At 50.6% G+C, this 26,350-nt stretch overlaps 1 protein-coding gene across 1 annotated transcript; it reads right to left on the reverse strand.

Annotated features, from left to right (window-relative positions):
* Nucleotides 1–1,104: 1,104 nt before the first annotated feature.
* Nucleotides 1,105–7,344, reverse strand: LOC134055584 (serine/threonine-protein kinase pim-2-like). Its single transcript, XM_062511989.1, has 8 exons — nucleotides 7,277–7,344; nucleotides 4,534–5,248; nucleotides 4,367–4,417; nucleotides 3,827–4,193; nucleotides 3,004–3,183; nucleotides 2,646–2,743; nucleotides 1,495–1,628; nucleotides 1,105–1,159 (listed from the first exon to the last, which is right to left on the reverse strand). Exons 1-8 carry the CDS (start codon nucleotides 7,342–7,344, stop codon nucleotides 1,105–1,107), a joined length of 1,668 nt encoding a protein of 555 aa, XP_062367973.1.
* Nucleotides 7,345–26,350: the final 19,006 nt, after the last annotated feature.

Genomic DNA, 26,350 nt, shown 5'->3' on the forward strand with positions numbered 1-26,350 from the left:
GGCACAGAGAGACCCTTCAGTCCATGGGTACAGAGACATCCCAGAGCCCCTGGCATAGACAGACCCTTCTGTCCATGGGTAAGTGAGCACAGTGGGGGTGGGTGAGCAGTGAGTCCTGGACGGGAGACAAACCTGGCTCCAGCCCTGCCAGGCCCTGCCAAGGCTCAATGCTGGCTGCTCTGAAATGGGAAAGCCCTTCAGCCTTGTCCCTGCCCAGAGGGGCAGTGCTGGCCTGGCAGCACAGGTTGTTTTCCCCACAGGCTGCAGGAGATGAGAACACAAGGCTTGCAAACACTGACTGCAAGCCACAGCTCTGGGTGCTCCCCACGAACCTCAGCCCAGGGCCCAGTGTCTGCCCCAAGCTTCAGGGGATGCAGTGGGAGCCCGGCTGGGCTCTGCCCTGGGGCCGTCCTGCAATGACAGCTCCAAACAGGGAGCATTCAGTTGCCACAGACAGCCAAGCCAGGGGTGGAGGGGAGCTGGTCCAGCCCAGCACTGCTGTGTGCTGTGCTCTGGGGCTGGGGCTCCCTGCACAGGGAACTGCACTGCTGTGCCAGAGGAGACAAAGAAGCTTCAGCTTCAGCCTAACTGAGGTGGATGGGTGGGCTGGGAAGAGTGGGGAAGCTCAGGGGGATTCACAGAGTTCATCCTGCTGGAAGGACGAGGAAAAGGGAGTGGGAACTCAGCAGTGAGGAGAACTGAGGGCTGGAGAGCAGCTCTGAATGACACTAAAATCTCACTGGACCTCTGAGACATTGCTGCTCTTCAGCCAGTGACAGCATGAGATCCTAAGCCTGGGGATCAGTGTTCCTCGTGGTGAGGGGCATCAAGGAAGGCAACAACGTGATGGACACTGTGATGGGCTGGGAACTCAGTGGGGGAAAGGAGGGAGCAGTTGTGAAGTAAAAGGCAGGTGGGGGAGAGAACTGTTCAGAGGAGGGCTGAGCTACAGCTTGTGCAAGCTGAAAATGTCATTTGGGGTCGTTCCAGATTGATTTCATTTCAGAAGGTATTGAACAAGTTTACTTTGTTTTCCCTTGGAGGTGTACACTCTGCAAACTTGAGCTGCGTTGCCAAAATGCTCAAGCAAGTCTCTGCTGCAGGTCACACCATTTCTCCTTTGGCTGATTCGGGCCCGGTGCTGAGCTGCAGCAGAGCCCTGGCAGAGCCCAGAGCAGCCTCAGCATCCACAGGGCCCGGCTGCAAGGAGAGAAACCAGAAATTGCCTGTCAGCTGAAGGCTCCTGAAGGCTCACCCTTGTCCCAGCTCCCACGGTGCCCAGGCCACGCTGGCCATGCCCAGAGCAGTGCCCAAAGCTGCCCATCATTGCTGCCCCTCATTGGGCAGCAGAGCAGGAGGGCAGGACATGTGCCCAGCCTGCAGCCAGCCATGGCACATCCTCCTCCTCAGCAGCTGCCACAGCAGGATGCTCCGGTGTTTGCTGCCATTTCCCAAAAGCTCTTATCCCACCATGCAAAGAAGACGGGGACTCACCTCATGCCATCGCTGCGGGCAGAAAAGCTGGTCCCAAACGATGTCCTCAGCCTTCTCCAAGCGCACGGCCCGTCCACACCGCAGCTGGTCCCAAGCACCTCCTGATCCACACTGGACCCCACCTGGAACACTTCCTTTAGAGAAACAAACAACAAAATAATGAAAATAGGTTACAGTGCAAAGGGGGGGAAAAGAGAAATGGTAAAAAATCTTATCTCTATCAAGGGCTTGAGGAAGGCCCAACCCTACATGCCAGGGAAAAAGCCACCCATGGCTGAGAGAAGCCCGTGCTTTCTCCCTTTCCCCCTGCGCTGCCGCAAAAGTTATGGTGATCCCAAAGCAAGCAAGGGCAGTGGAGCAGCCCAAGCCCTTCCTTGCCTGCAAAGCAAAGCAGCCAAGCACAATTCTGGAGCCCCACCTCTGCTCCCACCACGGGGCTTTGTTTGTGTCAAGCTGGCTGCCCCAGCCCCAGCTGGGGCACGGTGGGTGCTGGGGGCTGTTGGCAGGGCCAGGAGCCAACTCCCATTTCGTACCCACCCCAGCCCATCCCCCAGTCCTGCCAAAAGGCAGCTTGGCAGACGACAGAAGAATCAATTTTATCCTCCCCAGCAAAGGGGGAACCTTTGTTTCCTGGGCAGGCTGTGCAATGCCCAAATCTGGGAGCATCCCCCTGGGTCTGGACTCATCTGTAAATTTGCTGTGTGGAGCCTGGCTTTGAAGAAGGTGCCAGAATCCAAGTCTGTCATCTTCAGCTTGCCAGTGGCCAGGTGGAGGAAGAGGTTGTCATCCTTGATGTCATCCTCGCTGTCCCCAGCAGCAGCAGCCCCACCTGCTACAGCTTCTCCAGGGGCTCCTTCTCCTTCCCTGGGGGGGAGACCAGGCTCTCAGTGTTCTGCCCAGGGCCCCAGCTGTCAGTGAACCAGGACAAGCCAAACCAGCTCAGATGGTGGCCACCAGTGCTGGGCAGAGAGCAGCTCAGCTCCAGCCCAAGGGCTGGGTGTTCCCATCTGATGACCTGGGTGCAGTGGCACAGGCAGGACAAAACAGTCTGGGCTTCTTTGCTTCTGATTGCCAAGGCCTGTGTGGAGCTGGAACTTACCAGAGCCCTGCATCAAAGTGCGCCTGTGGCTCTCTCCCTTCTTCTACGTCAGGTGAATTTGCTGCATCCAAGGGTCACAAAGCAGGTCTTCTAATGAGGGCCTTTCTATGTCGAGCATGGATAAACACCTTTTGATCAGATCTTGGCAGTCTGGAGAGAGAAAGCAGAAACCACCGGTCACTTGGAGGAGGCTGCAGTCTGCTTTGCCCCATTATTCCCATGCCCAAGCCATGCTGCGTGTGCTCAGAGCTGGGCCTAAAGCCTCCCATCAGTTCTTTGTTTTGGAGGAGAGCACGAGAGCAGGACCTGTGCCACGTGCTCAGCAGCTGCCAGAGCGGGATGCTCACGAGCCCACTGCTGTCTCCCAGCACTGCCTCCCATTCCCCCCGTGCCCAGAGATGAGGATTCACCTTGAGAGAGCCGTTGTGGCAGTGAGAGCTGATGGTTCCAGCTGATGTTCCGGCCCCTCCTGAAAGGGTGCTTCCCACAGACCATCTGGTGCAGCAGGATGCCCAGGGACCAGATGGTAGCTGGCTTGCCATAGTACCAGCCAAAGCGGGTCCATTCCGGGGGGCTGTAGGACCGTGTTCCTATGGGACAGAGATGGAGTTCATCAGGGGAATGCTGCTGCTCCCAGAGCCTGGCCCCAGAATCCTTGGCCATGCTAGGGCTGCACCAATGGCACATGGTGTGACCCCTTGCCTCTGGCCAGCACCTGGGACTTGTGTACAAACTTGGGCTTGGAAAAGGAGCCACTGGTGCTGCAAGAGGGCAGCAGAAGCCCTAGCAAGGCCTGAGCATGACAAGGAAAAACCCACTCAGTGGTGGGGAAATCCATGTCTCCATCCTCCCTGCCTGCATTGCCCCAAAAAACAATTATGAGGCCAAGGCAAACAAGGTGAGCACAGTAGTGCAAGCCCTTTCTCACCTGCACACCAAAAAAGCGGGTGCGCAGGTTCTGCCCCTCCCCTGCTCCCCTACTACCCCCACCCATGGGTGTTTTTGTCAGGCTGGCTGCCCCAGCCCCAGTCCTGGGCACAGCGGCTGGCAAAGGCTGCCAGCAGGGCTGGAAGCTGTCCCCCCAGCCGCCCCCAGTGGAAAGCAACTCAGCTGAAGACTCAGTGCCATGACTGGCAGCAAAAAGGAGAGTCCGCGCTCCCACAGCCAGGCTGGGCCCTGAGCTGTTGGGCCAGGAGATGCTGGGAGCGGGAAGACGGCGCTGTGTGGGCTCACCTGCAAAGTGAGTGTAGGCTGTGTCCTGCAGGTAGGTGCCACAGCCAAAATCAATCAGTTTTGCCTGCCCGCTGGCCAGGTCAACGAGGATGTTCTCCGGTTTGACGTCCCTGTGCAGGACTCCGCAGCTGGTGCAGTGCTGCACGGCCTCCAGCACCTGGCGGAACAGCTGCCGCGCCACCTCCTCGGACAGGAACCCCCGTGCCCGAATGAAATGACGGAGGTCCTGACACCGCTCCGGGCGCTCCAGCACCATCAGGATCTCGCTGGGGAGCTCAAGCCACTCCAGCAGCTGGACAACACCAGGGAAGCCAGTGGACACCTTGTCCAGGAGCACGATCTCCATTGGTGCTCTGGTGCCGTCGGGCTGCAGGAGGACCACGATGCCGTCAGCGGGGCTGATGCCGTGCCAGGGCTCGGGAAGCCCTCACCCAGCCCGGGATGCTCTGCTGGCCCCACACGCGCTGTCCACCCTGCTGGGCCTCGGCTCATGCCCACCCCGCACGCCCCGGCTTCTCCCGCTGACCCCCGCTCACTCACCAGCTCACCCCAGTGTCGGACGCGGTTCCGTGGCACCCTTTTGATGGCCACCTGCAAGCCAAGGGGAGCAGAGGGCTTAGCTCGCCGCCCGCCCTGCCGAGCCCCATCCTTCCCCGACCCCTCCTCAGCCTCCTCCTCCTCCGCCCGCCGCCGGCCCCTCCACTCACCGGGGCGCCGTCCGAGAGCCGCGTCGCCGCCCAGACGCTGCCGAAGCCGCCGCGCCCCAGCAGCGAACCGAGCTGGTAGCGCTCCTTAATGCCGTGCTCCACCTTCCCTGCCGGCGAGACGCGGCTGTCAGCGCTCGGCCCGGGGCCAGACACGGGCCCCGAGCGCCCCTCAGCCGTCCCGGGCCGGGCAGCCCCTGGCGTTCGCTCTTTGGAACGCGACAGCGGCGGCTCGGGGCCAGCGGCCGCGCTGCCGAGCGGCGGAGCTCGGGCCGGGGAAGCCCCAACGGAGGCGGCGGGAGCGGCCGCGCCCTGTGTGCGCTCTGCGGGCTCCGGGAGCAGCCGGCGCCGGGACCGGGACCGGGACCGGGATCCACGTTGGGGCTGGGGCTGCGGCCGGGCCCGGGGTCGGGGCCGGACCCCGCGTTGAGGCCGAGGTCGGAGCCCACGTTGCGGCCGGGGCCGGGGCCGGGGCCGGGGCCGGGGCCGGGGCCGGGGCCGGGGCAGGCGGAGCCAAAGGGAGGCGATGCCGCACCAGGCACTGATCCCCGCCCAGCAGCGCCACTGCCAGTACAGCCAGAGCCGGGCGGAGGAGAGACCGCGGCAGGACGGCCGGGGACGGGGGCGGGGACGGGGACGGGGACGGGGAGGGGGAAGCCCCGCCCGGGGCCGAGGGCGGGCTGGGGGCATGAGCCGGCTCGGAACGGGGAGAGGGAGACTGGGAGAGGAGGGAGACACCGGGAAACGGAGACTGAGAGAGGCTGTGGGACTGCGGGAGAGGGAGAGGAGATCCAGAGGGTCGACAAAGTCGCTTGATTCGCTGCTGCTGCTGCTGCTGCCGCTGCCGCTGCTGCTGCTGCTGCTGCAACTGCAACTGAAGCCCTGGGGCCGTTTGTCCCCATGGCCGTTTTTCCGTTTTTCCGTTTTTCCGTTGCCTTCTCAGCCCTGTGCCAAGCCCCGCGCACCCCGGGGGCAGCCCCTGAGCCTTTTCTTTCCATGGAGAATAAAACATCTTTCAAGCACAGTCCTTGACGGCCAAGATTGGGATACTGCCTCTGAAATTCTGGATATATACAAGGATAGCTCCCAGACAAAAGCTGCCAGGACTATGTAGGTTACCTTGGCTTCCTGAGGGCCGACTCTTCCCTGCCTTTGAAACACTGGGGCTCCCTACGTTCCTTTCTATGGAAAAGAACTGTCCTTCTTGTCCAGGTGCCCATGGCCTCAAGCACATGACCATTTGATAGTGGTCAAAGGAGTGGAGAAAGGAGTTCTGTGCTCAGTGGGCTGGAGACTGAGGACAGCAGAGGAGAGCCCTGGGAGGGATTGATGGGCAGTTTCAGAGATGATGGCTCTTTTGACAGAGAATATCCAGAGAAAGAAACAATTAATACCAAGGGCAGCTGTGGAGGCCCAGACTGGAAACAAGGAGAAGGAATTTCTCTCCCAGAGCAGGGCTGAGGTGCAACACATCCCCCAGAAGGAGTCTGGGCCAGCCCAAGGCACAGGCATGGGCAGCAGCTGAAAGGTTCTTCTGAATTGGACTCCTCAAAGGGTTTGTGCAATCTCCTCCTAGGCCCTGAGGTTCAAGGACTCAGCACCAAATGCACCACGGGGCTCACTGGGATCAAGCAAGTCCTGACAAACCACGGCTCTGCCTTGATTTCCCTCTGGTCTGGTGCAGTCCATGAGGAAGGTTTTCTGCTGCAGTTATGGAGAAATATCCATTGGAGTTTTAAAGGGTGGATTTTATTACTGCTGATTTTAGAGCAGAGGTGATTAGAGCATTGTGTGGTTGATATTGATCCAGGGTCTCTCCTCGGCAGGTCTGGCCTGCTCAGAGAAGCTGTGCCTTGAGGTCTGACCCAGTGTGGACAACCTTGCTCCACTTTGCCCAGCCCCATCCCGTCTGTCCTCCCTCATCTGGACCTGCTTTGCTTGGAGAACTGGCTGCGCTCAGGAAAGAAATGTTTTCCCTTTTTAATTTTTTTAAACAATCTAAAACTCCTAATTTTCTCCACTGCAAACAGACATAGTCCTCAGGAGTGTGCCTGCCCAAGGTGCCACCAAAAGCACTGCAGAGCTGCCCTGGGCCAGCTCTGCGGGTGGATCATCATCGCATCCTGCACTGGGCCACTGCCAGGGGCTGTACAGGGCCATGGACACTGCACTGATCCCACGGCTGGGTTTGTGTGCCACGGCAACCGTGAGAAGTTCAGGTTTCCTTGGAAACATTTGGGAGAACTGGGACATACTGGGGAACACTGGGAGCACTGTGGGAAACGCTGGGACATACTGGGAGTGATACTGGGGAGGAGTGGGTCAACGTGGGAACATGGGGAATGCTGAGGGGGAATCTGGGTGGACTGGGATGGACTGTGGGGTTGCACTGAAAACTACTGGGACATACTGGGATTGATACTTGGAAGTACTGGGACAAACTAGGGACACAGGGCGCACTGTGGGGATGGCTGGGGGACACTGACGCCTACTGTGGATAATACGGGGAGGAACTGGAATGGACTGGGAACTAAGCCAGGTGTATTGGGTGGGACTGGGGTGTACTGGGATGACCTGGAGGGGCACTGGGTTTGTACGGGGCTGTACTGGGGATGGAGTGGGCTCCTGCCTCTGGTGCCTCCCATTTGCCAAGACTCCCGCCCATCACTGCACACAACCAATCAGTGCTGGGTCTTGGCACTTTGGGGGCGGTGCCTGGTGCTGGCGCCATCTTTTCTGTTTTTGCCTGTGGCTCCCGTCATGCCCCACGGCCCAGTTGAGCCCCGTTGGAGCTGGGACAACAACGCCCGTCATGCCCTGGGCTTCACAGAACCCCAGTGTCCACCCACCACATGTCACGTATGTGTCCCCCAGACCTCCCAGGATCTCTAAGTGCCCCCGCAGCACCCATTTGGCACACCCCAAAAGCATCCCCAGACTCCAAAATGCTCCCAACCCCATAAATGGCCGTTAAAGCCACTTTTGGGAATTCATCTCCTGTCATCTGGAAGAGACGGTCCGAAGTTTCCCTCATTTGCCTCACGACCATCACAAGAAGACCCCGGTGAACCCCACTCGCTCCAGACAGGAGTTTTCTGGCCTGGTTGCCTTTGAACAGTTCTGGCCTGGCCGAGGTAGAGGTTTACCAAATAACTGTTTGCAGCTGTGCTGTGCTGTGCCGTCATGGTGCACTGCTCTTCGAGGCCACACTAGCCCAGCCAGATTGGCACCTGCTTCTCTGAGCACACAACGGTCCATAAATCTCCCCACCTCTTGGCCAGACATCGCTCACTTTGAGAAAAGACTGTAAAACGGTGACTCTTTGGAGAAGCCTCTTGAGATCTCCCCACGTAAGGAAGACACGTCTATTGGCCGAAGACCACGAGGACTCCGTCCCATCCCTTGGTAGCTATTTCCCTTCCCCTCTTTTCCCCTTTTGTTTCCTTAAACTCTCCCCTCTGTCGCACAACTGAATTGTTAGCATCAAATAAAGTGCTATATTGAAGCATACTGCTGTCCCCCTGCTCTGTGTCTTGCACCTCAAGATCAAAACAAAGCATCACGATCCCCGCCTGGATTGGCGGATCGTGACATTAAATTGGCATCACGGACTGGATTATGACAGACAGAAGGGCTGCAAGGTTGTGTGTAGTCTGTAATAGGGGAAGGACATCTTGCTCCAGCCGCACCTAGCTGGTCACCTCAAAAGGAGTGAGCTTGTCCAGAAAGCAAGGGGGGCAAGTTCAGATTTCCTGCAAACTGCACAGGCCTAGGTGGAGAGCACCCCCACACTTGTTTGAGGGCTCTGTCTGTAGAATTTCACTCTAGGATCTCTTGGTGTGGAAGACGGGACTGTTTTTGTTGGTTTTTATTGTGTTTTTTTTGACTGCTTGGTGTAGCAAAGAGACAACCAGAGATTTGTACTGAAGCTAGTGCCTCCCAAGCAGCTTCGGTCTCTTCACCCACACAGGGAAGTGAAAGGGAACACAGAGAAAAGTTGTGTGTGTGTGTGTGTGTGTGTGTGTGTGTGTGTGTGTGCGCGTGTGTGTGTAACTTAAGTGATATACCTCCCTGCAGTGGTTTTTACTTGCCCCTTCATAAAATGAGTGAAAATTGCAGTGCAACAAATAAAGCTGCATTTTTTGCTCTATTAGCTATATATAGTGCCAGACCCTCTCAGGGAGGAGAAGAGTGGGCACCAAATAATTGGTATAATTTAGAAAATGTGATTGATGGAATATGTTCTCTGCAAAGGGAGTCAAAATTCAAACTGTACAAAAATAAAACTGTACTCTGTTCTGTTTTGGGAGCCTGTCTTAGGGCAGCTCTAGAAAATCACTTCAAGCAAACAAATGAGGAGACTACAATTATAAATTCTCTACAAAAATGAGTTCAAATTTTGCCAGAACAACTAAATGAAGAAAGGAACAAGTATCCTTGTTGAAAAAATGAGTGCTCTTTGTTGCAAAATGAGAAACAGTTGTTAGAAAGTGCTCTAAGAGAGGAACACACTAAAACTTTAGAACTTCTGGACCCACTGAAAGAAGCAGAGCAATGTACCAAAAATGGTTCCACCCACTCTGGGGGCCCCATTCCCTTTTCTCCCTATACAACCCCTTCTCAGCAGACACCAGGTTCACCTTCGCGTTGTCCTGCCAAGAGCCATAAAATGTGGACATTATTAGTGTTCTGGAGAAAGCACATTCCAGACTTTTCAATAATTCAGCTCATCAAGCCCTGGGCCCTGTTCACCCCACAGACCCTTTCCAGGTAGAGTGGGGATTCCCCATCTCGGGGTTGTCAGTTCACATATGGCAACAAGGCCCTGATGGTCCTACAAGGCCTGTTATTTGTTTGTATTTCCGTGGCTTTCAAGATGCTGAATAAAGATACGCTATCTGGGTTAAATGACTGTTTGCGGTTAGCTTAGCTCTCATAGAAGTGGAGAAAATTGTAGGGCAACAACCAATTACATTAAGAGGTCCTTTCAAAGTGATCGTAGTGGTCACTACTGGGGCTCCCCTGCCTGACGCGGTGGCCCATAGATCCTCAGCTAGGAAGTGGTATGCCCAGATTGAACATTATTGTAACATCTTCTCAATAACAGAAGTTGCTATAAAACATTGGGCTATACAAGAAACTGAGAGCTTGGGGAGCAGCCAAGACAAAGCTGCCTCGGCAATTAAAGTAGCCCCTCCTTTCTCCTCTGAACAATCAGCAAATTCTTGGTTCACTGATGCTTCTGCCAAACCAGAGGGAAAGGTGTGGAAACACAGAGCAGTAGCCCTCCACACTTCTGATGAATGAATCATTACTGAGGGAGAAGGCAGTGCTCACGTTGGGGAACTGATGGCTGCCTGGAGTGTTTTCCAGTGTGAGGTACACAATACCTCTCTTGTTTGCATCTACACTGACTCTTATGCTGTGTTTCAGGGATGTACAGAGTGGCTTCCTTTTTGGCAGCAAAATGATTGGGAAGTTAACCGAATTCCAGTATGGCAAAAGAGAGAGGTGGCAAGAAATTTGAACTATCGCAAGGTAAGAGAATTTTGCCATGCGGTGGGTAGCTTCACACATGCTAGATAGTTTCATCATTTTAATTTCCTGCCTCTTCATGGCAGACTCTGTTGCGTTTACTTTTCACAGAAGAGCACCGAGGGACATGAAGAACCAGATAACCCATGATAACACTGCTGATACTTACTGACTGTTGGTATAATTTTACTTGAACTAAACCAACAAGATTGAAATGACAAAGCTTCATGGTTACAATAACACATAAATTCATTGCTGAATCCCTCATCAAACTTGTACACAGTTATGGCACAAGACCTCACGGCCGTGTTGTACTTTGTAAAATTTAAAATCAGAATTGTTGGCTCCATTTCATTGCTGTACAGTTTTCCCATAAAATCATGTGTGGTAAAAACAATACAAAATACTGGGGGGAATTTGATGTTACTATTGTGACACCTGCTACTCCACCACCGCTTATCCTGAACCCTTTTAACAAACGAATGACAAGAGACATAATGGGTGTTGTGGGAGCAGGATTGGGAATTTTCAGTAGCATTGATTCAGAAGTACTGAGGAATAAATTGGCTACTACATCTGGAGATGTCACCAAATTACAGCAACCACTGCAGTCATCTTTGACAGCTTTGGGAACCCAACAATGGTTCCTATCAAACATTTTGGCAAATGGGGAAAAGGTAAATGCAAATGACCGCAAACCGATAACTGATGAACTCGGTGCTGCACAAAATAACATCTCTTTAGGTCTCAGCTGTATCCAGGCTCAGCTGTGGGTGCGGTTTGTTGCTGCCTCAATTATCAGAGAAGGCGAGGAAGGCACTTTTCCTACTGAAATTCGGCAAAGAATTTGGGATAGTGCCACTGACTTTGAAGGAGAATTCCAATCCTGGTGGAACTTGGTACATTTTAGCTATGACCCCAGCACAAACACAGCCAGAGCCTTTGTGCTGATGATACATAATGCTTCAGTGCATTCCATATTCGCCATCATTGCATTCGGGCTGAATCGTGATGGAGCTATTCTCTATCCTTTTAAGCATAGAGAATGGGCCCGTCAAATTGGTGAGAAGTGGGAAACTGTGAATTTGGAAACTTGTACTGTCCGGGAACAACAAGGGTTTATCTGTGAAAGTAACGCAATTAGAGCTCAAGATATTTGTTTGGACACAGAGCCAAATGCTTGTAACTTTGAAATACGTCCAAACGAGATTCCTGAAACGGTGCTGATTTATATAGGCAATGGTTGTGTATGCTTAAGAACTGCTGGCAACCTGTTATCATAGAAAATTTGGTAGTGCATACTAAAAATCATTCGAATGTTTGCATTTGTAACTTTACTAGAATTGTAGGATGTGATTTCCTTATGTAGTCCCAGTTACGTCTTGCCACCTTTTGCAGTCCAATTACACATGAATCCACCATTTATTGCCTACTCCCGTTGGAATGAACCTCGCTCTGGTAAAGCAATTGCTGCTTCCCCAGGATTTAATTGAAATTTTGGAAAGGATTAAGAAAAACAGACCAAAACTCTGATAACTCTTCATCACCATGTAAAGGAACTACATCATGTTTTGGAAAGAGTAAAGAAAGATGCTGAACTCAAGTGGTGGGATACCCTCTTTGGGTGGTCACCTACTGCCACAGGTGTCCTGAACAAATTGTGTCATCCCATCACTGTCCTTTTGATTTTGGTTTTGATTGGTTTTGCTTATATCAGCAATCCTGTACAACATGAATTGGAGAATGATGAAGCAGTTAACACACTTGACATCCATAATGAATATACACAAGTCAGTCACTGATGACGTCCCCAAGGTTATTGATGCAAGATGAAAAACACATGAGTATTTAAAATAAGGTGTTATATTGACGACTTGTGTTTTCAAACTCCAATTACCTAGAAATTATTTTATTTTATTCATTATCTACTTAAAATACTTCTTAATTATTTGAAATTGTGTTGAAATGATGTACTGGTATGGACTTGTTTTTTAATTATCTTACTTGTGTTTTGTACTGAAATTGCTTATTCATTATTTTAAATTGTGTTCAATTTACTTATTAATTATTTTACTTGTGTTTTCAATTGAAATTACTTAAATTAGTGTTTCAAATTGAAATTACTGATTAATGATTTTACTTGTGTTTTAAATTGAAAATACTTACTTAAATTGAAATTACTTTGAAAGATTGAACTTGTTCTTTCCCTTTCCCTTTCCCTTTCCCTTTCCCTTTCCCTTTCCTACTTTTTTCTTTGGCTGACTTTCTGTCCCTGTTTTTCGGAATATGCTACCAACCTGGATGAGTCCTGAAGACTTCGCTGTCGGAGTTGGCGGGAGAAATGCAGCACTCAGTGTGAATGATCAGCAAGTCACAATTTATTGCATGCTCTTAGTTACATTTATATCATCAATAATTAAGCTCATACATAGTGCAAAAGCAAGCTCATCACTGGCTACCGCAGCAAAGGTCAGTCCCACCCAGTTCCTCATTCTTGTGATCCTTTAGCTGCGGAGGTTCTGCATACTATCTTAACGGAAGTATCCTGTTATTGCAAACGTGGTTCCATATCTATTGCTCAAGGAAAAGCTGTCCTTCAAAATACCCACTGTGTCAGTATTTTCCCAAAGCCCTGTCAGCTAGTTCTCGCATGGGAATATGGCCTTTCTCTCTAAGCCATTCTTCTACACTTCGCAACTGAAGACACCGCAGCAACAACACTACAAAGGAGCTCTCTCGACAAAGATTGTGAGTCACGGGGTGGTGTAAGAGACGGTCCAAAGTTTCCCTCATTTTCCTCATGACCGTCGCAAGAAGATGCCCGTGTACCCCACGTGCTCCTGACCTGGTCGGCTTTGAGCAGGAGCTCTGACCCGGCCGAGGTAGACGCGTGGCAGGTGGCTGTCACAGGTGCACTGTGCCGTGCTGTGCTGTGCCGTCATAAGTGCCGGCCCAGACATGTGGGTGCCTGCTTCTCTGGACACACAGTGGTCCGTAAAAATCCCTACCTCATGGCCAGAAGCCATTCGCTTTGAGGAAAGACTTTAAGAAGGTGACTCCTTGAAGAAGCCCCTTGAGATCTCCCCACAGAGGGAAGACCCGTCCATTGGCAGAAGGCCCCCGAGCACACCCGTCTATGACCACAAGGATGGTGTCTCATCCCTTGGTAGCTATTTCCCTTCCCCTCTTTTCCCCTCTTTCTCTCTATCTCTTGACTTTGTTTCCTTAAAAACTCTGCCATCTATAGCACATAACTGTGTGCTTAGCACCAAATAAAAGTGCTCTGCTGTGAGTATTCTGAAGCATACTGTTGTCCCCTGCTGTGTCTTTTGTACCTCGAGATCAAAACGAACCATCATGATCCCCGCCTGTACTGGCAGATCGTGACAAGCTCCCAGCTTGTCATCCTCTGTACCAGAGATACTCTGAGTTGTACTTAGAGAATGCATCGTCCGTGAAATGTTCCAGCTTTAGGAGATGACTCCAGGAGCTGCAGCTGCATTGTCCTGCAGCCAGAGGCTTCCTGTGTCAAAGGCTGGGAGTGATTCCGCCCCAGTCACCTCTGAGCATCTTCCCAGCCCTGACAGATTGAAGCTCTCTGTGCCCCTGTGCTGTAGCCGGGGTGGCCGCAGGCAGTGCCCCAGCCCTGCTGGGCTGCACACAGGAGCTGCTCCTCAGTAGAAAAGTCATTTTGTAGATCTTCTTGATTGGCAGGATCACCCTCTGAGCCAGGAGCCCAGCCCAGCCCAGCTCAGCAGCACAGACACAGCTGAATGACTTTAATGACCCTCTCAGGGCTTTGATGTTGTTTATATCAGACTCAGTCCCTGAGAGTGTGCTCAAAAATCTTGTCAAGAACTCAAAGTGATATTTAAAGTCCAAAGATTCTAGAAGCTGTAATGGGTGCCACTGAGGGACACATCGGAGAAAGTGTCCCCAGGTTCCAGTTAGAGCAGAACACTGGTGGAAGCGATGACAGGTGCAGACAAACAAGGGAAAGGTGTCTCTGATGCTGAGCAAACCTCAGCACAGCAAGGCTCACTTGTCCCCTGCTGGCCGAGGGCCCAGGGCCAGCAGCCATGGCCAAAGTGCTTCAGGAGGTGGCTCTGGCAGGGCCTTTCAGCTGCTGCCCATCCCTGTGCCCTCTGCAGCCCAGGCTGTCCTACGGTGTCCATGCCCTGTGCCTCTGTCCCTGCAGGCTGTCGTCAACCCCCGGCTGCCCCACCTCGCTGGCCCCTTCCTTTGCTGCCAGCTTTGCGTCCTGCCTGCCTCTGCCTGGGCTCACAAAGCCTGGGGCTCGATACCTAGAAGGCCCTACTGGATTGCTCTGTAAGAATCCTAAGTGTCAAGTGCCCAGGGAGCAGGGTTTACATGCCATGGCGGGCACCACAGAGCCCTTTTCTCCCCCATGTGCTGAGGGTGTGGCACTTGCCATTTCCAAGATCCCTGCGGTTGCCAAAGGGGCCTTTTTGGCTCCGCTGAGAAGAGTCCTAACTGTGAGCCCGTCTTTCACCTGCTTTTCCTGCAAATGTACTCAAGGAATCCACTTTTTTTTGAACTCTCGGGTCCTGTGTGTGTGCAGGTGTACCAACTGAAGGATGGAACAGGTCTGTTGGGGAGGTGATCTCCTTCTCTAGTGGCTTTTGGTTTTGTTTTGGTTGTTGGATTTGTTTGTTTGTATGGATTGGTTTGGTTTGGGGGGGATTCTTTTGTTGGACTTTTTTGTGTTCTTGTTTTAATCAACTCCTCCTGGCAGCTCTGGGCAGGGCTCTGGAACCGTGTCTGACACTTGTCTGTGGCACAGTGAAGGCGGCCAAGGGGACCTTCGCTGAGCTGCGTGCAGAGGAATCCACATCAGCCCAGGCTGGGGGTGCTCAGTGGCCGGTCGGTTCTGTTGACTGGAACCTTTCCATGGAGCATGTCCAGGGATGGAATGTTGGGGCTGCCATGGCTGTGCTGTCACAGACAGGGGAACGCTGGGGCTGCCCCAGCTGCGATGTGCCAGAGAGGGGAAAGCTGGGGCTGCCCTGCTCCTGGCCAGCAGGATCCAGCACGGTGATTCTTGCCCTGTACTCAGCACTGTTTGGGCAGCACCTCGAGTGCTGTCTCCAGTTCTGGGCGCCCCGATTTAGGAAGGACGAGGAGGAGCTGAAGTATTTCCCGAGAAGGGCAACAAGGCTGGTGAGGGGTCTGGAACACAAGTCCTGTGAGGAGCGGCTGAGGGATCAGGGGTTATTTATCCTGGAGAAGAGGAGGCTCAGGTGAGACAAGGTGGTGTCAGGGCACAGGTGGGATTTGAGGATCGCTTAGGTCTTTTCCATCCTTGCTGCTTTTGTGATTCTCTGAAACCAGCCCTGGAGCACTTGCAGGATGAGCGCTGGGCCCCCTCTTCAGAAGCTCCAGCAGCCCAGGTCCCTCAGCTTCTCCACACAGTCCCCAGAGCCCATCCTGTCAGTCCTGCAGAGCCTCTCCAGCCCCTCCTCAGTGCCCAGAACAGGGAGCCCCACAGCCAGACACACCAGCCCAGATGTGCCCCCCTGGCCTGTGGTGCCCCTGGCAAGGGAGCAGCACGAGGCACTGCAGGACCCTGCAGACAATTCCTGTGGCACCACTGCAGTTTGGGCGTGGCTGCCAGGCAGCTCTCCCTGTGAGCAATGATGTCTGCAGTGGGACAGGAAACTCACAACTCCCGTGAACAAACTTTCAGAGGCCACGACAAACCTGAGTGGTTTCCCTCCCGTCCCCCAGACCTTGCTGGCCCCAGGGGCTGATGGCGTTTGTGCTCACTGAGGTCCATCTCCCCACACCAGCACCATGCTCTGCCAGCACTGATCTTCCCTCAGCTCTGCACACAGACATTGCTGCTGCAGCTCCAGAGAAGGGAACAAAAGGGGCATCTCTAGAGAAAACTTTCCGGGCAGATCCTGTTATAAATGAGGATCTGATATTTAGCAGAATTTAGGTTGCTTTATTTGATATAGACGGAGCAAGCAGCGCTGGGGAACGTGAGGGGTCAGCGCCCACTCCACGCTCCGTTGAACCTTGGTTTTCAGCTCCTTTCTATGGTTTTCCTTGTAGTAGTCAATAATTCGTAATTTCTTTTGTTGTCATAATTCTGCCAGGTAAGCAGTGGTGGTTAAAAAAACATCCGTGGGACCGCTGTGTGAAATCTCCGGACAATTTGTCAAGTAACCACCTGGTTTTGGTAGATAAAGAACAGCAGAAGTGGGAAGTCTGGTCTTAGCAGATAGGTTGCAGTTGATTACGCAAAGGCGGGAGATCTGATTTTGCAAAATCTTTCAGGCTCTGGGAAAACCTCATTTTGCAAACTGGTATCAAATACAATTTACTTAGGAAGCAAAATATTCATAACGGGGGGATTTAAACAGAATGGTTTTAAAAATGTATTTCCCTTTATCGAGTTCCATGTCTTGTCTAAGTATTCTGGTTTATACAAACTCCAAAACTTTTGCGATTAACACGAATCATTTATCAATTATCACAATTTCCCCACTTCTCTTTTTTTATCCCATTAATTCCTGTTTGGGCTTTAAATTTTGTCAGTACTTCTTGTACTAGATTTAATTCATTTACTGCCATTAATTTCGTTGCCATCTCAGGGTCTCTTGGTATTGTAGCAATTTGCATTCCTTGAACCACTGATTGCATGTGTCAAATGAAACATGGAACAAGACAAGGCATGAACAGTAGTTCTAATAATGCACATGTTAACATAAAACCTAATTTCTTCCACCAAGTTCCCCCAACAGGTTACTTCACCAATTATCATTAAGCATAGAGTTCCAGGTTTGTACAGGTACAGGGGCTATTTGTTTTAATTTTTTTTTTCTGCAATTATAGTAATTATTTCACCGTTATAAATACCATTTTTAAGCAGCATTCATAATTATTAAACTTGCCACACACTCCTTCTTCAGCTAATAGATAGTGCAGGGCTAGTCGACTTTGATATACTGCTGCTCTAGTTTGAGTAAGTTGCTTAGCTATTCCTTTCGTTGCTTGGGCTTAATCCCTCCCCCCTCTGTGGCCATTGTTCAGTTTTTTGCATTTCTCCACAGATCCAGCAGGGGGGTTCAGTTCAGTTCAGCAGTAATTTCTTTCGTTAATTCTGCTAAGAAATTCTTTTCCGAGGTGGGTAAGTCCCGTTTGCTGCTTTGTTGTTTCAATTTCTCGTGCAAGTTAAAACTTTTCTTATGGTTTGTTCTTGTTTCCTTGAGCGTTTTAATTGTGTTCTTTATTCATTCCTCCTTGCAGTGATTTTGCACTCCTCCCTGATCTGAATATCCCCACAGACCTTCTTTTGTGAAGCAGGGGTACGCTTCTCCTACTGGGCAACTTTGGTATGCCAATAGAGCCCACCATTTTTTCCAAATTGGTGGCTACCCAGTAACTTTTTCCTATAACAGTGCACGTTTCTAAGTTGTGCTTATTATAGCAGGCTGAACTGATATGAGTGTGGAGGGCAAGGGTGGATTCTGTGCGTCCGCCGTACCCGATTGTCTGGTAACACTTGGAACAAGCATCAGCACTATTTCCTTTCATCATAAGGAGCAATAGGATGACTCCCAGGACTGTTCTCATCCCTCTGCCTCCCTCAAGGCCTACGGGGTTGCTGCCAGTAGCGGAGGTTTGTTTAATCTTCTTGGCAGCACGGACTATGTCCTGGGGTCTCGCCCTTTGTCTTTCTCTTTTGGTATAATTTCTTAATTTTGTCCCAGCTTTTGGTTTTAACATTCCGGTACGAGGTACAGCAGTAACAGCACGGTATACTCAACCCTTTCCAGCACTTTCTTCCCAGTACCTCCGCTTTGGCTTTCTTTTTTTTTTTCCTTTTCCCCTTGTTCTATTCTCAAATAACTCCCACCATTTATGATCATCAATTTTGATTTCTCCTCTTGCTGATAGAGTATTAAGTACCTTAACAGTTTCCTTATATTAATTTCTTCTACACTGGATACATAATGCGAGTGGGAGACACCCACCACAGGAATGACCCCGCCACAACTCAGTACAATATGGACACCGTTTTTTGATGAACGGGCTGCAGTCACACCCAGGTTTAGGACAGGTGACTTTCAGTCCTGACTGGGAGACCTTCGAGACGAGTTGATCCGGTGTCAACATCCAGTCCTGTGAATTCGCACTTCGAGGTCTCTGAGCTCGGGTGTCGCTGTCCAGCCTACAGTAGGAGGGGTTATGGGACCTCTGACTCTACTCACATGTGTTCACTCCTTTTTGGCTGTCTGTACAGCTGTTTCAGTGGTTAACAGAACTAAATATGGTCCTTCCCATTTTGGATCCAGACTTTCTTCTTTCCACACTTTAATTAACACATGTTGTCCTGGCTTAATCTTACGTATGGCAAATCCTAGACGGATGGTTTGAGCTAAAATTTCCTTCCACTTAATTCTTGCAAGTTTTTGTTGATGGTTATTATGTAACTTTGAAGAGAAGTGTCCTGAACTAAGATCAGATCAAGGTGTACTCCTTTAGGGTAAGACATACCATACAGCATTTCCTGTGGTGAAATTGAAGTTGTTTTCCAAGTTGGCATTCTTTGTATATTAGACAGGGCTAGTGGGAGGCACTTTGTCCATGGCATTTCAGTCTTAATTCTTAATTTTAACAGCTGTTGTTGTAATGTTTGACTGATCCTTTCAACTGTCCCAGAACTCTGAGGGTGCCAGGGTGTATAGTACTCCCAGCTGATGCCTAGGGCCGAGGTCAGGAACTTAAGCACCTTTGATGTAAAGTGCATGCCTGGTCGGAGTCTATTGCTGGGACCAGGACATGCTTTGGTATTATGTGTTCTATGAATATTTTGGCTACCACTTGTAATGTGGCTCTAGCTGCAGGGTGTGCCTCTAGCCAGTGGGTTAATTGGTTTACTATTACTAGTAAATATTTCCACCTTCCTACCACCTTTCCTGTGTTCAAGGGAACATTAACAAATCCAATTAATTCAGTCTCTTGTCCTGCTAATGGCACTTGCCCCAGGGGGTAAAGGGGAGCCTTTGTGTCATTATCTCTGTCCTCTCTGCTGATACCATCTCTCCTGGTATTTCTTTGACTCCAGGGAGTCCTTTGAGCTATAGGAGGAGAGGGAGCAGAGACCCTGGTTGGAGGGGGGGGGGGGGGGGGGTTAAATGGTGGGGGGTCTCCTGTATTTTCTGTATTATACAGAGGTGGGAGATTATCAAGTGTTCCCAGGTAACTTTTTTTTATCCTCATCCCTTTTTTCCTTTAAAGTATATACCGAGAATGGTTTATGCTGTTCTGTCCACAGAGCAGCACAGTCACACTCCTCTCTGTAAAATGGTTCTTTACAAGCAACATATGTGTTTAATGCTCTACAAATCCAACCCTTAAACGATCCCAACATGGGCCAGTACAGATTATCTCTGCGGATCATTTCTTTGGTCCACTTTACCATACTATATTGAATCAATTTTTCTTTGCTTTTTACTTTGTATAATTCCCTTGTGTCTCAAGGTCTTACTATTACACCCAAAGGGCTGGCTGGTGGTATTTCTGGCAACCTGCTGGGCTTATTTTATTTCTTTGTTTTTCTTTTTACTTTTATGTTTTTGATTATAAGAACTTTGACCCCTTTGTGGCTCGTCTGGACTTGAACCCTTACTCTTTCTGAGGCTGCCGCAGGGCAGGAGCACCTTTAGCCTGTCAGGACTCCTCCCTGCTCCCTCCCCAGCAGCTCCCAGGCCAAAGCCTGGCTTGGCCCAGCCCCTAGCCCTGGCCACAAGCCTAGCCCTGGACAGATTCCATCCAACCTGTGGCACACATCCAACCCCCTTGCCCATCATCTCTCCAGCTTCCTGCATGGGCCACCTGCCCCTGCAAGGGCCCAGGCACCTCTGGGGTCCAAGAGGGGTGGTCAGGGAGCCGAAGGAAGCTGGATCACCTGTGGAGAACACCCCCACTCCAACCCAATCCATCCTCCAACAGCCTCCAGAGTCACATTCCCCCATCTTTGGTTTCCCTTCTCTCCAAGGGCTTTTTCTTCAAGATATCCCAGAGCTGACCCCAGCTACTCACCCAGCCTGTCAGTGCAGAATCATCACTCTTCCCCCTCCTGTCCCATGGAGAAACAGGAGATGGACTGACCCCTCTTCTGGTGACAACAAGACTCCAGAATCTCAGAAAACTGGGGCATGCTAGGACAACGGTGTCATAAACCTAGGAAATAGCCAGGTGATTTGGGTCTCTAGGCACTAGAGACACTGGGCAGAACTGGGAAATGATGATCACCCGAAGACAAGGCTGAAGGCCGGGGAATTGCTCAGGTGTGGCACTTCACACATCCACACCACCCCATTATTTCCCTTTCCCTGCATGCCCCAAACTGGTCCCATCTTCAGCCCCAGGGTGGAGTCCAGGTGGGAATATCCCCTGCCCTGGGGCAGACCCTCATCCTGTCACACCTGCAGCCATTGTGCCCTCCCAGAGCACTGGGTCCTGCTATGCACAGGTGCCACACACAGGAGGTTCCAGGGACCCCATGTCCAACCAGGCTCCCATTGCAGCACTGTCCCTCACTGGGACTTGCCCACAGCTCCCCAGGGCCCTTGTCCCCACTCAGTGTCTCTGCAATACCCTGGCCCTGGGCCCAGGCCAGCAATGGCCCAGAGCAGGATGTGCCCATCCTGAGGGATATGGGGCAGTTGGTGTTTGTCCCCAGGCAGCCACTGGGATCAAACTGGGAAAACTGAGGTGCCCATTCAGGGGGAGGGATGTTGGTCCCCTGCCAGCATCTCTGATAAGCCCTGTTCATCCAGGGCCTGAGGAACCAGGAAGACATTCAAATATCTTGGGCTTTCACAAAGCAAAAATCCATCAAGAAATGGTTCCTGAGAGCTGCCCATGCCACTGATTCTTGTTTGACATTCTGTGGCATTAACACAGGTTTGTTGTTTCCTGTGAGGTGCCTTGATGATCTGAAAGGGTCATGGGGTGTCCCCGCAGCCTTTTCTTTTCCAGGCTGAACACTGCCAGCTCTCTCTGCCTGTCTCTGTCACAGAGGTGCTCCAGCTCTCCAAGTGTCTTGGTGTCCTCCCCTGGAACAGTTTCATGAGGTCTGAGTCTTTCCTGTGCTGAGAACCCTCTTGCAAATTGCTTATACTGAAGTCACTGTCGGTAGGAGAGGGGAAACTCATTTGTCCTGAAAGGCTGGCCCAAGTGTAGGAAAATACAACTGTAGGGACAGTTTCTGGAGGGCTGAGACCCAGCCCCCAGGGATGAAGGGACATTCCCACGGGGTTCCCTGGAAATGGGGGTCACTGCACCCACACTGGAAACCTCTGTGTGTGTCCAGGTCACTGTCCCCAGACTGTTGGCACATGGTCAGTGGCCATCCAATGCCATCCCCCTGACTGGCACTGATCTCCAAGGAAGCCTGGACCTCTCCCTAGCCAAAGTTCCCGGTTAGCACCCTGCAGACACTTCCCGAGTTCCTCTCCAAGGTGATGTCTGCACAGCAATGACACCACAGCACTTGTCCATCTGGCCAAGAATCCCCAACAGGGACACTCTGCTCTCTCCTCCATGGGCACAGAGCAGCAACATTCCAGAGGAAAATCTTCCCCCGTGGCTACTGTGGCTCCTTGGACAAGTTCCAGAGCAAACAGTCAAGGCAGTGGCCTGAAATGTTTTCCCATCTGGGCACATGTCTTCCCACCACACATATCTGATGGATCCACAGGGTCCCTGTGGAAAGAGAGAAGCAGAAGCCTTCGCTAATGCTCTGAAATGTCAAAGAGGAATCACAGACAGGGACAGCTTTCAGGAACAACTTCACTGTGGATTTTCCTTCCAGGAAGCCCGAGATTGCCACTTTCTTCCTGGTGCTTCAGGCCCTGAGTAAACAGGGCTTATCAGAGATGCTGGCATGGGAGCAACATCCCTCCTCGTCACAGGGCATCTCTGTTTGCGCAATTAGCTTCCAGTGGCTGCTCGAGGAGAAATGCCCACTTCCCCTTGTCTGTTAGGATGGGCACATCCTACTCAGAGCCAGTGCTGGCCTGGGCCAAGGGCCAGGGCATTGAAGTCACACTGTGGGGTCAAGAGCCTTGTGGAGCTGTGGCCAAGTCCCAGGCAGGGACAGCGCTGGAGTGGGAGGAACCCAAGATGGTCTCTGGGAGGTGAGTGGGGTGCTGGGATTAGAGGGCATCCCCTCAGGGAACTGGGGAGCAGTTTGGTCCCCCCATCCCATGCTGGCACCAGGGACATCACAGCATTCACTGATGTCTCCTGGTCCTTCTGGAGATTGATTTCGAAAACTTTGAGATCCTGAAGACACCTCTGGTGGGTACCATGAAATCTGCCAGTGTCAGACCGTCCCCTTACATGGCCACTACACCCCAGATTATCCCAGTCTGTCCCAGCACAGCCCAGTGCACCCCTACTGGCGTCCTAGACAACACCCCAGGCCCATGGATCTTTCTCAGGGAACCCCTTGCCCAGAGGGCCCCACTGCATTTCCATCCCTGCCACTCCAGTACCTCCCAGGATGACCCAGCATGCAGCCCCTGCCCCAGCTGTGCCTCTTGGCCAGGACCCCAGTGCTTCTGGGCAGGAGCACAGCAGCTCCTGCACCCCATTGCTCCCATAGGCCCCTTCTCCAAGGATCTCCCTGCTTTCCTCTTTCCTCCCAGTCCAGCCCAGTGCCCCCAGTGTGTCTCTAATGCTGCCTTTTTCTCCAGCCCTGTGTGGCTGAAATGCTGGCAGGCCTTCTGCAGCAGAAGCACCAGGCTTCCTCTCTGGATGCCTAGGTGAGCAGAGCCTGCAGGGAGAGGGGTGGGAACAAGGCCCCTCTCATACCCCGGAGGGCACCAGAGCGTTCTGGGGTTTGTCTTTGAGGATTACGAGTAATGGGGACACTGGTGTCCTGATCCCCTCTAGTGGCATGAGGAGATGATCATCCCTTGAAGAACACCCTGACCCCTTTAAGCCCTGGGCCATTTCCCCTGAATAATCAATGCACCCTTTCAGCAAAATTCCACTCTGTGGAGCACAAAACACTTCAAGACAGTCCATTGAGGTAAAAATAGGACAAAGAAAGAGTAAAAGGGTTCAAGTCCAGACGACCCACAAAGGGGTCAAAGTTCTTATAATCACAAACATAAAAGTAAAAAGAAAAACAAAGAAATAAAATAAGCCCAGCAGGTTGCCAGAAATACCACCAGCCAGCCCTTTGGGAGTAATAGTAAGACCTTGAGACACAAGGGAATTATACAAAGTAAAAAGCAAAGAAAAATTGATTCAATATAGTATGGTAAAGTGGACCAAAGAAATGATCCGCAGAGATAATCTGTACTGGCCCATGTTGGGATCGTTTAAGGGTTGGATTTGTAGAGCATTAAACACATATGTTGCTTGTAAAGAACCATTTTACAGAGAGGAGTGTGACTGTGCTGCTCTGTGGACAGAACAGCATAAACCATTCTCGGTATATACTTTAAAGGAAAAAAGGGATGAGGATAAAAAAAAGTTACCTGGGAACACTTGATAATCTCCCACCTCTGTATAATACAGAAAATACAGGAGACCCCCCACCATTTAACCCCCCCCCCCCCCCCCCCTCCAACCAGGGTCTCTGCTCCCTCTCCTCCTATAGCTCAAAGGACTCCCTGGAGTCAAAGAAATACCAGGAGAGATGGTATCAGCAGAGAGGACAGAGATAATGACACAAAGGCTCCCCTTTACCCCCTGGGGCAAGTGCCATTAGCAGGACAAGAGACTGAATTAATTGGATTTGTTAATGTTCCCTTGAACACAGGAAAGGTGGTAGGAAGGTGGAAATATTTACTAGTAATAGTAAACCAATTAACCCACTGGCTAGAGGCACACCCTGCAGCTAGAGCCACATTACAAGTGGTAGCCAAAATATTCATAGAACACATAATACCAAAGCATGTCCTGGTCCCAGCAATAGACTCCGACCAGGCATGCACTTTACATCAAAGGTGCTTAAGTTCCTGACCTCGGCCCTAGGCATCAGCTGGGAGTACTATACACCCTGGCACCCTCAGAGTTCTGGGACAGTTGAAAGGATCAGTCAAACATTACAACAACAGCTGTTAAAATTAAGAATTAAGACTGAAATGCCATGGACAAAGTGCCTCCCACTAGCCCTGTCTAATATACAAAGAATGCCAACTTGGAAAACAACTTCAATTTCACCACAGGAAATGCTGTATGGTATGTCTTACCCTAAAGGAGTACACCTTGATCTGATCTTAGTTCAGGACACTTCTCTTCAAAGTTACATAATAACCATCAACAAAAACTTGCAAGAATTAAGTGGAAGGAAATTTTAGCTCAAACCATCCGTCTAGGATTTGCCATACGTAAGATTAAGCCAGGACAACATGTGTTAATTAAAGTGTGGAAAGAAGAAAGTCTGGATCCAAAATGGGAAGGACCATATTTAGTTCTGTTAACCACTGAAACAGCTGTACAGACAGCCAAAAAGGAGTGAACACATGTGAGTAGAGTCAAAGGTCCCATAACCCCTCCTACTGTAGGCTGGACAGCGACACCCGAGCTCAGAGACCTCGAAGTGCCAATTCACAGGACTGGATGTTGATACCGGATCAACTCGTCTCGAAGGTCTCCCAGTCAGGACTGAAAGTCACCTGTCCTAAACCTGGGTGTGACTGCAGCCCGTTCATCAAAAAACGGTGTCCATATTGTACTGAGTTGTGGCGGGGTCATTCCTGTGGTGGGTGTCTCCCACTCGCATTATGTATCCAGTGTAGAAGAAATTAATATAAGGAAACTGTTAAGGTACTTAATACTCTATCAGCACAAGGAGAAATCAAAACTGATGATCATAAATGGTGGGAGTTATTTGAGACTAGAACAAGGGGAAAAGGAAAAAAAAAAAAAAGCCAAAGCGGAGGTACTGGGAAGAAAGTGCTGGAAAGGGTTGAGTATACCGTGCTGTTACTGCTGTACCTCGTACCGGAATGTTAAAACCAAAAGCTGGGACAAAATTAAGAAATTATACCAAAAGAGAAAGACAAAGGGCGAGACCCCAGGACATAGTCCGTGCTGCCAAGAAGATTAAACAAACCTCCGCTACTGGCAGCAACCCCGTAGGCCTTGAGGGAGGCAGAGGGATGAGAACAGTCCTGGGAGTCATCCTATTGCTCCTTATGATGAAAGGAAATAGTGCTGATGCTTGTTCCAAGTGTTACCAGACAATCGGGTACGGCGGACGCACAGAATACACCCTTGCCCTCCACACTCATATCAGTTCAGCCTGCTATAATAAGCACAACTTAGAAACGTGCACTGTTATAGGAAAAAGTTACTGGGTAGCCACCAATTTGGAAAAAATGGTGGGCTCTATTGGCATACCAAAGTTGCCCAGTAGGAGAAGCGTACCCCTGCTTCACAAAAGAAGGTATGTGGGGATATTCAGATCAGGGAGGAGTGCAAAATCACTGCAAGGAGGAATGAATAAAGAACACAATTAAAACGCTCAAGGAAACAAGAACAAACCATAAGAAAAGTTTTAACTTGCACGAGAAATTGAAACAACAAAGCAGCAAACGGGACTTACCCACCTCGGAAAAGAATTTCTTAGCAGAATTAACGAAAGAAATTACTGCTGAACTGAACTGAACCCCCCTGCTGGATCTGTGGAGAAATGCAAAAAACTGAACAATGGCCACAGAGGGGGGAGGGATTAAGCCCAAGCAACGAAAGGAATAGCTAAGCAACTTACTCAAACTAGAGCAGCAGTATATCAAAGTCGACTAGCCCTGCACTATCTATTAGCTGAAGAAGGAGTGTGTGGCAAGTTTAATAATTATGAATGCTGCTTAAAAATGGTATTTATAACGGTGAAATAATTACTATAATTGCAGAAAAAAAAAATTAAAACAAATAGCCCCTGTACCTGTACAAACCTGGAACTCTATGCTTAATGATAATTGGTGAAGTAACCTGTTGGGGGAACTTGGTGGAAGAAATTAGGTTTTATGTTAACATGTGCATTATTAGAACTACTGTTCATGCCTTGTCTTGTTCCATATTTCATTTGACACATGCAATCAGTGTTTCAAGGAATGCAAATTGCTACAATACCAAGAGACCCTGAGATGGCAACGAAATTAATGGCAGTAAATGAATTAAATCTAGTACAAGAAGTACTGACAAAATTTAAAGCCCAAACAGGAATTAATGGGATAAAAAAGAGAAGTGGGGAAATTGTGATAATTGATAAATGATTCGTGTTAAT

Source organism: Cinclus cinclus, chromosome 33 (assembly GCF_963662255.1).
Source record: "Cinclus cinclus chromosome 33, bCinCin1.1, whole genome shotgun sequence".
Taxonomy (NCBI): domain Eukaryota; kingdom Metazoa; phylum Chordata; class Aves; order Passeriformes; family Cinclidae; genus Cinclus; species Cinclus cinclus.

Coding starts and splice junctions, on each gene's coding strand:
- LOC134055584 (XM_062511989.1), bottom strand. CDS start 7,344: ATGACGGGCGTTGTTGTCCCAGCTCCAACGGGGCTCAACTGGGCCGTG. Junction 3,184..3,826: donor AGCCTACACTCACTTTGCAG/GTGAGCCCACAC, acceptor TCTGTCCCATAG/GAACACGGTCCTACAGCCCC. Junction 2,744..3,003: donor GCCACAACGGCTCTCTCAAG/GTGAATCCTCAT, acceptor TTCTCTCTCCAG/ACTGCCAAGATCTGATCAAA.